We start from the raw sequence: 14,529 nt of genomic DNA on the forward strand, positions 1-14,529 counted from the left end.
CAGGGTGGACATTTTTGGCTAATATTAGTATTTAATGAGCACATGGTGGACCTTCAATTAGCAACATGATTAAGTTAGCAAGGTGACTGTGTACTGTTTGACAAATACATTTCGAATTTCTGAAAGGTTTTTATATTAATTGACATTTCACTATGACACTGGACATGTTAAGCTTGACAACATCCAACTACACACATAATATGATTACAATTCCGAAATATAAGTTAAAAAACGTACTTTGCAGCTAGCCAATGTCTCAGCCTCCATCGAGGAAAGACACAATGGTGGTAGTAATGTCACTGAAAACATCAGAGGGTTTTTTATGGGGCAGTAACCCCTTAATGACAGGGTGGACAGCAAATGTCATTTTTGATAAAATGGACACATGAAAAATGTTCAATATTATTATGAAAATAGAATATACATGATCAAAATGACTCGTTTTATCAAATAACTCGTTGTGTAATAAATAATAAAACGATATAATTTTCTTTTAAATGTAGTATCATTTAACCACTTATTACACACACTGTAGTTAGCAGAGTAGTGTGTGGGACATGCCAAAATCACGTACATCCAATGAAAAAATAAGTTATAAAATGAAGGAAAACATTTCAAGAGACTTATCATTGTACTGATATCTGTGTAAATGTTTGGCCTTTCATAATAAGACCTCAGAGTTTCATTATTCTGCAACATTTTCATGATAACTGAGTGATTCTGACGGGGACACCAAAGTTACTTTATAGTGATATTAAATACTCCATATCAATTTCGAGGTCTACAGTATTAACATGTAGAAAGGTAGATAGTTTCTATCTATCTATCTATCTATCCATCCATCCATCCATCCATCCATCTAAGCTAGCTTACGTTAGCAACCCATCTAACAAGCTATCGCCAAACTGGGGGCTCTCCTTTTTACAATTAGAAGTGTTATTTAACATCATATGGTTAATGTTGAAGTGAAATAAACAACTTGTCTCCTGCTCTCCATATGGCCGTGTGCTGCCCTCCATCTGTCCAGGAAAGTGATTCTCACGCCGGAGGACAGATATCACGGCACCGGTCCCTCTGTAACATGTGCTGCAGCGACCGGCCCCGAAGGGCAATTAGTGAGCGGGGCTCTTCGGTCCGAGGCCCCCCCGGGAAGCCCTGATTGATTGGAGTCTCATCTTCCTAACAGCCTGGCACCCTGCCACCAAAACCAGGGAACAGCAGAAAAAAACCAGGGGAGAAAGAGCTCTTATATGACAGAGAGAGAGGGAGACAGGGCACAAGTGTTGGAGGAAAAGAAAGAAAAATGCCTCTGTATGTCAGATGATAACGATTAGTAATCTTGGAAATACAGAGCCGGTGTGGGAACGAGTGCACAGGTCAACATGAAAGCATTGAGAAAGAGGAGATTTCTATCAAACTATATTTATTTTTTTCAGTAGATCTTCATTCTTTCTCAGCACATCAGACAAAATCATAACATCACTAGGACAGATATAATCTAGGAAACAGCCGTAAAAAACTAAAACTTCTAGTGCATTTTTTGTCCAGTTTCAATAACCTTTGGCTTGTTCTTGGTCCAAAAATCACATTATAACATGCTAAAGGAGATTCCAATGTGCAAGGTAATCCTCTACAGTGTGAGGTCCTGGCATGTGTCCAATGGGGAGGCTAAACATCACTGACCAACAACATTTAAAAACTACACGAGAATTAAGACGAGCAGCAGATGAATACGTTTGTTTCCCTCTATGAGCAGGTTTTAAAATAGACTTGATATTGTTGTAATTGCTGCTGTAGTCAGTGTGTGTGCATGACTTCATATAAAGATGAAATATCACAAAGTTAGGGGGGAAATTTGTATTAAAATGATATAAAAATATGTCTGAAATTGCACTTTAAGACGAAGGATTTCCTCTCCCTCTTGTTCCTGTAACGTGAGATGCTACCTGCAGACGTTAAAAAGTCTTATTACAAATAGATGTAGCTCTACAGCTCATATGAAACACATTCAATTAACAGACAGGGGGGGGTGGAAGGGAAATAATAACAACACTGTGTCACTAATGACCATAGCAGCTACGACCCATGTTCCTCCTTTGATTGAGAAAGAAAGACAAAATGGTTCCAAGGGCCTATTTAGTGTAGACCGTCCCCTCGGCCCCGTCCATCTCAGACAAAGAGGACACACTTGGATCAATTGTGCCGGACAAAGACTGAACTCTATGGGGTGACGCATCACACAGCGCTCTTTCTGCAGCCCTGCACGTACACACTGCACCAACACTGAGCTGCCAACAGGTCTTCTCCTCAAGAAGCCACTCAAGCAAAAACTGTGTTGAACCCCGCTCTGCAGCATGCGTGCATTTCCTGCTTTGAAGCATCTAATCAGAAAAACTAAGATTGTGCAGGATTATTTTTTTGGTATATTCTCAGGCATGGTCAAAAGGTGCCTCACATCTCTGATTCTGGTTCCCACGAATATTGTGCAGAAAGATTTTCCTCGTCTGCCATCTTCCTCCGGGTTGTCTAAACTACATCATTAATCTGCAGCCGTGCTTTAATTAGGAATTTAATCAACAGATTAGTTTAACAGTCAGAGACGCTGATTTGATTTTTTAAAAGCTGCTCTCGCATTAAAGTGAGACCACACTTTCATTCACAAAGTATTCTCTGATCAGCTGACCCATGAAAATTAAACAATTGGATTAATTAGTAAAAAGAAAATGGGGAAATAAAACAGAATGTGGGATTACCGACAGAACTAACGGAAAAGAGGTGAGAGCAAGTATAATTCCCATGTTTGGGTGATTCTCATGATTCCCTGTCTATGGAGATTTCATATTATGACAATATCTGTTTGTGATTGTCGATGAAAGTATGCATTCATCCGAAGGGAGGTGTGCTGATAGGAAAGGAAATGTCCTCACTCCCAGTGTCTACAAGTCACCAAATAAAGTTATTGCGTTTATTTCACGCAAAGGAAACACCCAAAACGTTCATATTGGAAGAAGAATGTGAAAAATAACATTGTAACAAGCATAAGAGTTCACTTGTCTCCTTGAGATGAGGACAAATAGTCCAAAGAACGTCCTTTAATCCTCAGGTTTCACAGTTCAAAGTCCTTTATGTTTTGCTCCGTGGGTATCAGATAAGTCACTGCCATATTATCCAGCATTTGACTCAATGTCCTTCACCCTTTAACCCGAAAAAAACAACCTTAATGTCTCCCTTCCTAACTTGTTAGTCACATGGGGTGCCAGGTCTTGTCCATGGACTGCAGATGCTCCTTGGCTTTCATCCTCAGAACCGCGATGCTGGAGCTGCGCTGGTCCACGTCCTCCAGAGGGTATTTATCCTGGTACTGCGCTGTGCACTGGTAAGGGGGAGGCGCCATGTTCTGCATCCCCTGACCCATGGACGAGTGAGGATGGGAGTGAGGGTGAGGAGCGGAGTTGAGGAAGCTGTGGGTCGGGTAGCTAGGCTGAAGACCCTGAGCTGGACCCATGAAGCCCGGGATGCTGTGCACCGGCGTGGCGCTGGTCAGGGGGGAGGAGAGCCAGGGGTCCAGGGGCAGGGAGCTGCTCATGGGGCCCATGCCGCTGTGGAGCTGGGGCTGGCGGTTGAAGGAGAGCATGGGCGAGTCGTGCAGCTTCATGGTGCTGGCGTCCATTTTCTCCTGACGACGCCATTTAGCTCTGCGGTTCTGGAACCACACCTGGAGGACAAGGAACAAACTCATTAACCTTAATATAAGGAATGGAGTAAGGCAAGTTTATTGATATAGCCCCTTTCAACACAAGGCAATTCAAAGTGTTTTACAAAAATGAAACACATTAAGAGAACATTAAGAAACATATTATAAAATGGCATTAGTAGTAGAGTAGCTTAATAAATGTTTGACATATTTGTAAGTTACTTGATTATTTCAATTTAAAGAGGCTCTTTTCTTGTTTTTAGGGTTTTCCCTCTCCTCTAGTGTGTCTGCAAAAGGCTAAAATCCCTGTGTTTCTTCGAGAGGGAATTTCTTTCCCCGAAGACAAAGCTACTCAACAGAAGTACAAGTACCTTAAATATGAACTTAAGGACAGCATGAGATTACTGAAAGCTCAAGGTAGTGTTTGTCCCCTGTTTAAAGACTTTACCTCCTTGTCCCCACATGGCGTGGAAACACACACATACACACACAAACACTTGCGTAACAATTAAGATCAATCTCCTCACCTAAATAGCTGCGAGCCAAAGGTGAAAGCTTTTGTGCGTCCTTAGAGAACTTCAGCATTTGGAAACACACCAACTCTTAATGCTACCTGCAGGTACTGAGTACATTCATTCAATTACTGAGGTACAGTACTTATACCTACTTGAGTATATCTATTGTATGAATGTTTTACTTCAACTCCACTACCTCTTAATCAGTTTCCTTCAGACCGTTATAAACTTCAAATAACATTTAACTTATAAAATACAAGTGTTTGTCAGTATATTTGAAATGATTAGGTTAGTTACGTTAGCTAGCCAGCTTACAACAGATCTGCAGTAATATCAGACGGAGTCATGTGATCACATTGTTAAAATAAGCTCCTAAAACATGTTAGGTACGTTTCCAACAACAGAGACAGTTGTCCAACTTTATAATCCTGAACGTCACCAAGTGCTCCGGTCCCAGCGGTGTGCGTCACTTTCTAGTTTCCCCTGGTTTCAGTTGTGTTTCGAGCTTTTTGCCGCATTTTGTATGCAACATGTGTGCAGCGCTTTTAGTAAAGGCATGTTTCTCAAGTTGGGAACGATGTTTCTTCATTGCATGTGTTTTGGCAATTCTGTATTTTTATATTTAAATAGTTTCTGAAGCTGCAGTGTGTTTCTCCTAATGGAAGTGTTTTTGGGCCGTTGTAGAGCACCTGTCGGCCACCAGAGCAAATTCATTGTTTGTGTAAACTGGCAATAAACTTGATTCTGATTCTCAAGGATCAATATTTCCCTCTGAATTGAGTTGGAGTGAAGTGGCATACATTGATTTGTACTGAAATGAATGTACTCATCTACTCTCCACTACTGGATGCATGTGATGTGGTTCCTCTTACCTGCACTCGGACCTCGGGGAGGTTGACCTTCATGGCCAGCTCTTCGCGGCTGTAGACGTCGGGGTAGTGGGATTTCTCGAAGGCTCGCTCCAGCTCGTGCAGCTGGTAGGTGGTGAAGGTGGTTCGGTTCCTCCGGTGCTTCTTCTTCGGCTGTTCGTCCATGCAGGGGTCCGGAGAATTTCCCTCGTCACTCTCCACACTCTTCCTCAGCTCACTTAGCTCCTCATCACACTTGTTGGTGAATAAGCCGGTATCTGAGTAGAGAAGAAATGACATGTGTTAAAAGGGTGGAAATGTGAAATGAACGGGGTTGGGAAGGTTACTTTGCAAATGTTATGTGTTACAGCAACTACGTATAGACATGCAAAAAAAAGGATTCTTATCTGAGTATCACAATATCAAAGTTATCTGATTACTTTCTGCTACTTTTGGATTATTTCAATATCAAATGCAATGCAGATAAATCCAATAAATATCAACAAGATGTTTTTTACTGAAGTGTATTATATAAGACAACATAACAATAGGCGCTTTCACACCGGAATACTTTTCCCGTTAAGTTCCAATAGTTCCTGGGATTTTGCGTTCACACCAAAAAGAGAACTTAGTTCATGAGAACTTTTACCCCCTTTTTAGTGCCTGCTAGAGAGGTGGTACTTTACTGGGGAGAAAAAAGTTCAAATTTCTGATTGGCTGGGCGAATTGCAAACCACGCCCCGTAAAACTCGGAAAAGTTTTGTGAAGCCGGCATTGTATTTGCTGGAATTAGCATTATTAGCATTAGCCCCGCGCACCAACGGAGATAGAATAACTGGCGTTCTGGCGATTTACTCGGAAGGCTTCAGTAGAAGCTGCTGGGAGTCCCAGCAGCTTCTACTGAAGCCTGTCCCCAACTCCGAGGACTTCCGGCCGGGGACTTCGGGTGGCAGTATACGCCGTGAAGTTGTTTGTGGCCTGCCAGTAAACCCAAAAGCAGAAGAAGAATAAGTGAAGTCAGCGGCTTCATTTGCGTAATCTTCCCTCAGGGAACTTATTCCGGTGTGAACGCGATCGGCTCTTAGTTCCATGGGGGATATTTAGGATCAGAAATGTTTCAGATTGTTTTTATAGGAAAACCTGCCTTTCATTCAGCATATCCAGGCAGTAGCCTATACACCGACAATGAAACACGTGAGCACATACTACAGTTCAAACAAGCTGAAATAAAATCTGAACTGACAGAAAATGCTCCGTTTTAGTTTAATACACACAGTTAAGCTCACACACACTACTTTACGAACATATGGGTTCACCTACTGACTTAAAAACACAACAAATAATCCAAAGAAAGTAGAACAGCACGGTTTACAGGGAAGAGATCACATCTAACACTAATCAGATTTTCTTTATGTGACTGTAATTAAATACAGATCACTTTTTTTGCATCCTGACTACATAATGTAATCCATTATTCCCCAACCCTTGTATTAAAGAATGTAGTGCCTGTTTTTTCCGGTAGAGCAGACATTACTTTGACATCTGCAACAATGGGCTACTGTAGGTCAGTGGAGCAGGCAATCCCATGAACTTCAAGGAAGCACGAAAACATTCCTAATCAGATTTAGAAAAAGTTGTTTTCCAGCATTGATCTTCCACAAAGATAAACCACAATGTTCCCTTTCTTTTTATGTAAACCACATCCATCACATACAATATAAGAGTTTTTAACGTTAGACAGTGGAGTACTAGACTTCAAATTAAGTTAATTCCCAACACTGGATTAGGATAAAAGCAGCAGCTCTAACAACATCTGATTATGTTTACTGTTAAAAGGATTTACCTGCAACTGTCTCAGTTCATAATCCATTAAAACAGGATTTGGTTAATCAAAATGGCTGAATAACGCCAGCTAGGAAGTAAGTATGACTCTCTTGTGGGACGTTGTAAACCTAACGGGAAGTTACGCCATTTTCCATTTACTGTGCCATTTTTAAGCTTTTTACAGGCCTGCCGTTTATGCATTTCCTCCATAATAACTAATCAGGTACACTTGACATTTGGCGAGCACAATGCCAAGACCTTTGTGATGTGAAGTTTCTAAAATCTTGAGTATTGATGGAACCAATTGGACTCATCACTGTTGCAGAAAAACGCCATTCAGCTTAAAACAGGAAGTTGTTGATTCAGTGCACAGTGTACAATTTGCATATGCATAATAAGACTTAAAGATGAATCAATTAATTCCTCTCCTCCCATTCATTCATTATCCTCCATAATATGTCTGTATGTCACTTTCAACACCAGAAAAATACACGAGAGAGAGAAGAATTTAGTCTTTAACTCCATGTCAAGAGATGACTATATTAGTTTAACCAGTAAGTAATTTGATTAAACAAAGTACAAAGATGATTATCCTCCTATCAGATCAGTCTCAGACCTTATCTCAACCTTCGTCAGGTAACAAACATCGTTCAGGTAGTGTTGCATACGTTGTCAATAACAGAAAGGTAGAAGTATAAGTATTAACTCTGCCATCTTTTGTGTAAAAAGTGGGGTTCAAATTAAAAGGATTTGGGGGCGATCTGTTGTCTACCAATCGGACGTTCACCAGTTCAATCCCAGTCCTTACATTCAACATGTTGAAGTATCAATGGGCAATAATTAGTGTCATGTATTGCAAGTCAAACAAAAAATAAAATATCCAAAGTTCAGATTTTCTTTACTTTCACTTAGTAAAAAGTGTGGATAAAGGAGACATACAATCAAAGGGACCCGGTTAGTCAACACGTCTGCGGGAAACACTTCATCAGGGCTAATTATGCTAATGAGGCTAATGAGGCTAACGTCAATCGTTTAAAGTTGTCATGATAGAAGTCAAAGTAGTGTAGACGCTACATTAGAATATAAAACCTTGACAAGACAAGGATATCCCAGTTTAAGTTTAGCCTAATACAGCCAAATAAACTAATTAGAATTGTTCTAGTACAAGATCTGATTACTTCTTCCACCTCTGAATACAGCATACATAATGGTTATTTAATAGTCTCTCAATTTGGCTACGAGTTCAGCTAAGTAGCTAGCTTTGAGAGCATTCTCTACGTGGTTTTGCTCATTCAAATGACCTGTTTCTCAGTTTGGTTAACGCAGAGGAACAAAATAGTCTGTATTCTTGTTTTGAAGTGACAGGTCTTACATTTGGATATGATATTTAAGCTAGCTTGGGACCATGAAACTGTTGGATACCATATCGGGCTACAGCAGCAGCAGCTAAATGACATGTAATGTACTCTGCTGTAGAATCATTAGCATCGCTGTAAGATACATGTTGAGAAGTTTCCAGAACATTTCAATGCTTTAGTAAAACAACTCACGGCATAACAATCTGTTGAAATGTGTTGATGGCCATAGAGAAGGAGGAGGGAGGAGGGGGGAGAGGGGGCGGCCATTGTGGTTTCTTCAACTGGCAAACGGGATATTTGGGGGTTCATTTATCCACCTCTCATTAAGCAGCCATGACAAAGGCCAGGCTCGGACAAAGGCGGAGGTCAGGTCTGGTTCAGTGATCAGCTCTCGGCCTGTCAGCCCATCAGACTGAAGGCTGCCCACTGTTTATCAGAGGCGGGGGGGGGGGAGAAGTGGCTCATTCGGGGGGAACTGGGCTGACTTCACAGGATAGTTACATACAAAAGGGTGAGGTCATTTCTGTTGATGTACGTTAATCAAGAAAATTGAGCGAAGGCGTGGATACGGAGACTGAGTTTGAAGCCGGAGCTGCAATGATGGGTCAGTTGACAATAATAAAAAAAAACTGCATGCTAAAAAGCCATAAAATGCAGTTTTTTACACATACAAATATGGAGATGCATCTGTTTTTCATCACATGAACCTGGAAATGTTTTGGGTTTTCAACAGACAAAACTAAAAAGCTCAAGACATTACTGTGGACTTTTGGAAACTGAGTTAAAAATGTCATGGACTAAACCCAGAAACTAACTTTTATACTAATCATTCATTCAAATCAATTGCTAGTTGCAACATAAACATATTGGTTCGTGGGCTGAGGTTTTGAAGCCATAAATTGGGATTATCGCATCGCCATCTTGTTTTAAATTGACCAGATGTGACACGAGCAGCTAAGTACAACAGAATGCTAAAAAAATAATGTATTTTAGGTAACAAACATGGTCAAATTGACTTTGATGAACTGTCAATGGTTAATTGACTGTACTTATAGTGCTTTAACAGGTCTATACGACCCCTCAAAGCACTTACGAGTCATTCTCCCGTTCACACCTCCTTCATAAAGAGCAGTACGACTTGCTCTAGGCAAGCTAACATTCACACACACTCACACCGTTGGCCATCGGGAGCAACTCAGGGTTCAGTTTCTCGCCCAAGGATACATCGACATGTTGACTACTCTGGCTGGGATCGAACCCACAACCTTCTTGTTGAGAGACGACCGCACTTCCTCGCAGCTACAGTCGCTCATCAGGGTCAAATTTGGAAGGCGAAAACACAGTGACCACCAATACTGAACAACATCCGTCTTTAACAAGCCATACCCTGCTTTATGGTCTATTTACTCTTAATTGGACATTAGTTTACAAAATGAACACCATACTTTAAGACCCCATTTACACGGGAGCGCAAACGCAAACGGACCGAATTCGTCCTAATCAAAAAAGTCTTCCCTTCACGAATTCGGCTCATTTAAGGTGTCCGTGCACACGAGACCACTGGAGACGCTGTAGTACATATGCTGGGCCTGTAAGTGGCGCTGTACTTCTGCCACAAAATAAACCGAAAGCAGCGAAGAAGACCCCTGAGCATGGTTGCCATGGTTGCCCTTCTGTTTATGCCCCGCGGTGGATTTAGCAACATGTAGTTCATGTAATTCTCTATGTCCACTTGTTGCTGATGGTTGTGGTAGAGGAGCAGTAGGTTTTGCACTAACATCTGTAGCATGGTCAGTAGTAATAGCACTAGCAGTAGCTACTGACAGTAACTACAGCAGTGAGCAGCAGAGGTGGGGAGAGGCGGTGCAATGGCTTCATCGTTATCAGGAAATTATCGTATAGGGCGTACACACGGAGCCGTTTGCCCCCCCAGAGCGTTCCGTTTGCAGATCTATCCACCTTGGGACCCGTTATCATTTGCGGGGTCCGTTTCCGCGGTTGCGTTACCGCCTCGTGTGAAAGAACGGGGTATATGCGAGAGAAAAGTAGCAGATACAATACGTTTCGTTCACCGCCTAATTCAATAGTCTCGAAACTAGCATTTGACACCATCGAGTCATGTTTACAAAAGTTAATGAGGTAATAAATCAAGCGAAAAGTAGGCTCACTTCCCCACAGACTTCTATACAATCTGACTTTGGTTGCCCTGGGAGGATGCAGCTTGAGGCTTTTTTAAATCACTTGATTTTTCACGGCAATAATCTTTTGTTTGGTTGGTTTCTGCCACAAAACCACCTGCCAGATCCTTCATGTGAACTCAGCTCGAGATTAAACGTGCCAAATGTAAATGTGATTCTGAGGCCAAACGAAAACCAAAACACCCGAATGAACTACTGTACATTCTAATCTGCACGCAAGAGAAGATTAGGGGAATTCCTCAAGGGGATGGGATTGTACTCAGGGACATAACCCCCCCCCCCCCCCCCCTACACCATCTTGTACTGTGATTTATCTCCAAATCTCTTACAGTAATGCAACAGGCTGCATGGAAACAGTGTTTGACACAGTGAAACTGCATGAGAGGAGTTTCTAAATGATGTGAACTCCTCAGAAAAGCTACACCAATTAATTTTGGTTGTATAAGAATATGATATCATAAGTTTAAGCTTCAGTCTAAATCTTTTCCATCAATACTTTTGAGTTTTTTTCCTTTCCGTTAATGCGTAATTGTAATTTATTTAGTTTAATGTTCATTGTTTTTAGGAAAATGTCTCATAAGCTTAGAACTGCATATGCAGAATGGGCTATATCTGTATCTTGCATCTACTTTAGTAAAAATACTTGAATCAACGTACTTAGTCCAGGTGGAGTTTTAAAATGTGTATTTCAATGTTGATAACATTTTAAATCACGATTAATCAGTTGAGTTATATGTTTAATTATAAGATAATGTCCACAGCATTTTGTCAACACTGCATTACTTTTAAAAACACCTTTTGATGACAACATTTTTTACATATTTTGGCTTGTTGAATAAATGATGGTGGATTACTAGCATAGTACACTTCAGTAAAAGTAAGAGAGTAATCAGGTTACATTAGTTTAATATTGTTGTACTCAGATAACATTACATTTCTTTACAGGTACTACATTGTACACAGACATGGGCGTCTCTTTGTCAAAAAAAAAGTGATGGGGACACTCTTTTCCAGATCAAATGAAACACTACTGCATTGACCATTAGTGCAGTAACTATACTATGCTGCTGCAAAGCGATTCTCTATTAAATTATAACTCATATTAAACGTGTCTCAGGTCCAAACTGCCCCGCACCAACACACCCAGAAAGTATGAACAGTCCTCCAGACTCTACATGTTCTCTTGTGTTCTCTTCTCACAGTGTACAATGCTTTGTGAACAATATTTTCAGAACATTTCATTTTCACAAATGTTCCTAATGCAAAATGGGGGGGACACAATTTGCCATTTCCAAAAGTGGTCCTTAGACATGTCCTTGGCGTCCCTAGTATAATTGACGCCTATGGAAGCAGATTACATTTTTTAAAGTAACACTCCTTGTTACTAGTCACAGTGAGGCTGCAGCAGTTTAAAAGTAAAAATCATCTTATTGATATTTCTTTTCTTTTGTGTTTATTTGCATTACATTTGACATTGAGGTAATACGAAAGTAATCAAGTTACTTTTGTGATACTCAGATTACATTAAAGCATTTTTGGAGATTACATTTGTAACCCTCCTGTTATCACAGTGAGGCTGCACTCACCATGGTAGTCCTCCGTGCCTCCGTTCCTCAGCGAGGAGAGATGCCCGCTGAAGGAGGAGTTTTCCTGGGGCCCCTGGGGCTCCCCCAGACCCTCGATGTCCACTTTGTGGGTCCGCGGGGTCCCTGAAGGGCTGAGCAGGGGGTCCTGGTCCTTACTGAACCCCAGGATGACGTCGATGCTGTGGACGCGGCCCCCCACAGAGAGCCCCCCACCTTTCCCCAGATCGTGGAAGTTGCTGGGTGAGAGGCAGCTGTCGTCCACCATCATGGTGTCCAGAGAGAGATGCATTGAGCGTCCGGCCCTGAAGGAACGGGAGGGGGTTCGGGGTTTATCACTTTTGTTTAAATGTGTTATTTGGAGTTTTGTTTGTTGCCATCTTGTTTATATTGTACTTTTTTATAGTGCATTCCTCTTGTAGGTGAGATCCTTTAGGGGGAGACGGCAGGTTAACAGTACATGCAACCAGTGCAGAAATACTCTTTTGAAAATAAGACTCATGCAAACTTCCAAGTAAAAGTAGTGCTGTACATTAAAAGAAGAAAACAATATCATATTATTGGATTATAATTATTATGTGAATATATAATGTGTAAACATCACTTTGATATAGCATGCTAAATGTGTGGCTCATTTGAATGAATTTATATTTATTTAATGCTCTTATGCTTTCTCTTTGGAGAAATGTCGAAAATAAGGAAACACCATTTTTGCAATATTTAGAAAAAGGCTTTATTTTAAAACTATGAGAATACTAATTATTGTTTCCAAACTGCTGGAGAATTGTGTAAAATCCCTGTAAATCCTGAGGGGTCTTGTGTGGAGGTGCAGAGGGTCAGAGATCACCTGCTCCCTCTGCATGACTCTGTCCATCACATTAACCTGATTATCCTGCGGGGGGGCACAGTCTGCACTGAAGAGTGCGCTGATGGACACTAATGACACCCGTTACCTCCTAATCCACACTTTTTACTTTTTTTTTAACGAATGGTCTGCACTGCTGAGGTTAATTAGGAACGAATCTTTCATTTAAATTCACTTTTTTCCACATTTCATAGGACAATAATACATTTTCTCTCATAAAAACTAACATCAAAGTCTCTATATTGGAATTTTTTGTTCATGTTGTCTGTTTTAAAGTGAGACATTTCTTGGTAAATACAATTTATTATCCTTGATACGCACAACATTATCTAAACTGTTACCAAAAACATCTGCCTGTCAAGAGCCATTTAAAATACTAAATCTTGGACGCCAAGTAAATAATATTGACTTTATTTAATATAACAGTGAAGTTAAAGTAAATTGACTGGATTTTTAAAAAGCATATAGGAACTACAAGTTTCTACAACGTCTAAAATCATGGACTGTAGGTATAAAGCGAGTCAATTTATTGGTTATATAATAGTTGAATAAAGTAATGCCTTATGCAAAAGATCAAATATGGTTTAAGTGTTGGAAAGATAAGTCTGTTCTGATATCCAGTGCATGAAATTGAAGATATTTTGCACATAAATAAAGTAAATTGACTAGATTGCAAGTGTAACATTTATTCCTTTAAGTGTTATTTGGGGATTACAGCTACTCTTCCATATAGAGGAGCAGGGACAATCTGTTTTAATTTAGTTTATTACGTTCCTAGTTTTTTTTCCTCCTCCAGTTGCATGGTGAGTAATAGAGTTAGGTGTCGGTAAATGTATGACAGTGTTAGAGCTCACCTGTTAGAAGTAATTACGTTGTTAAAGTTGCTCCACCTGTCCTCTCCACCTTCAGATCCTCTCGCTGTCAATCAGCCGGATTTGCCTCCCTTGCATTTCCCTCAATAATGTCTCTAGGTGGCTGAAAAAGCAGTCCTGCAAAAAGTGCAACAGAGTAAAATCCAGAGCGCTCACAGACTGAGACTCAGAGAGTGCAGGAGGCGCTCAGGGCTGAGGGGAAGGAGGTGAAACCAGGGGATTAGGGACGGGGCTATTAATTGGGATCCGTCCCCTGAAACAGTGATTGGCAGCTGGTTTCTGCTCAAGTAATTGTTTTAAATGTCATTTCCATTCCCCCCCCCCACACACACACAGCAGGAGGCCCCGGCTAACGAAGCCTGCACAAGACTTTCTTTCATAAATGAATTGTTTTAAAGACAAAGAGACACTGAGAGATTCCACTGACACACACAGCACCCCATTATGTGGACCCGCATGCAAAAAAGTAAATTATAACACATGAGGTTAACACTACCATCAGGGCAAAGTTGACCTGTTAATTTAGAATATATATTATATTTTTCTATAATTAATATCCCATTAAAGCCATTTTTGTATTTGATGTATTATATCACATTGTAACAATGACTTAAATCTCCTTCTTTTATTTTTATTATTTTCTTGAACTGGTTATTTAATTTAATTTAATACATATTTTATTGTTTTTGAATTGTTCCAAAGTAATCTGTCCTTTAACTCTTTTGGTTTCCCGGTAAAAACATGTTTTAAATATATTTAAAATTCTTGTTTT

At 40.4% G+C, this 14,529-nt stretch overlaps 1 protein-coding gene across 1 annotated transcript; it reads right to left on the reverse strand.

Moving 5' to 3' along the window:
* Nucleotides 1-1,466: 1,466 nt before the first annotated feature.
* rx1 (retinal homeobox gene 1) lies at nt 1,467-14,247 on the reverse strand. Its single transcript, XM_079648116.1, has 4 exons — nt 13,740-14,247; nt 12,024-12,325; nt 5,082-5,335; nt 1,467-3,715 (listed from the first exon to the last, which is right to left on the reverse strand). The coding sequence occupies exons 2-4, from the start codon at nt 12,310-12,312 to the stop codon at nt 3,245-3,247; spliced, it is 1,014 nt and encodes a 337-aa protein (XP_079504242.1). The 5' UTR covers nt 12,313-12,325; nt 13,740-14,247; the 3' UTR covers nt 1,467-3,244.
* Nucleotides 14,248-14,529: the final 282 nt, after the last annotated feature.

Source organism: Notothenia rossii, assembly GCF_949606895.1.
Source record: "Notothenia rossii genome assembly, chromosome: 1".
In the NCBI taxonomy this organism is placed as follows: Eukaryota; Metazoa; Chordata; class Actinopteri; order Perciformes; family Nototheniidae; genus Notothenia; species Notothenia rossii.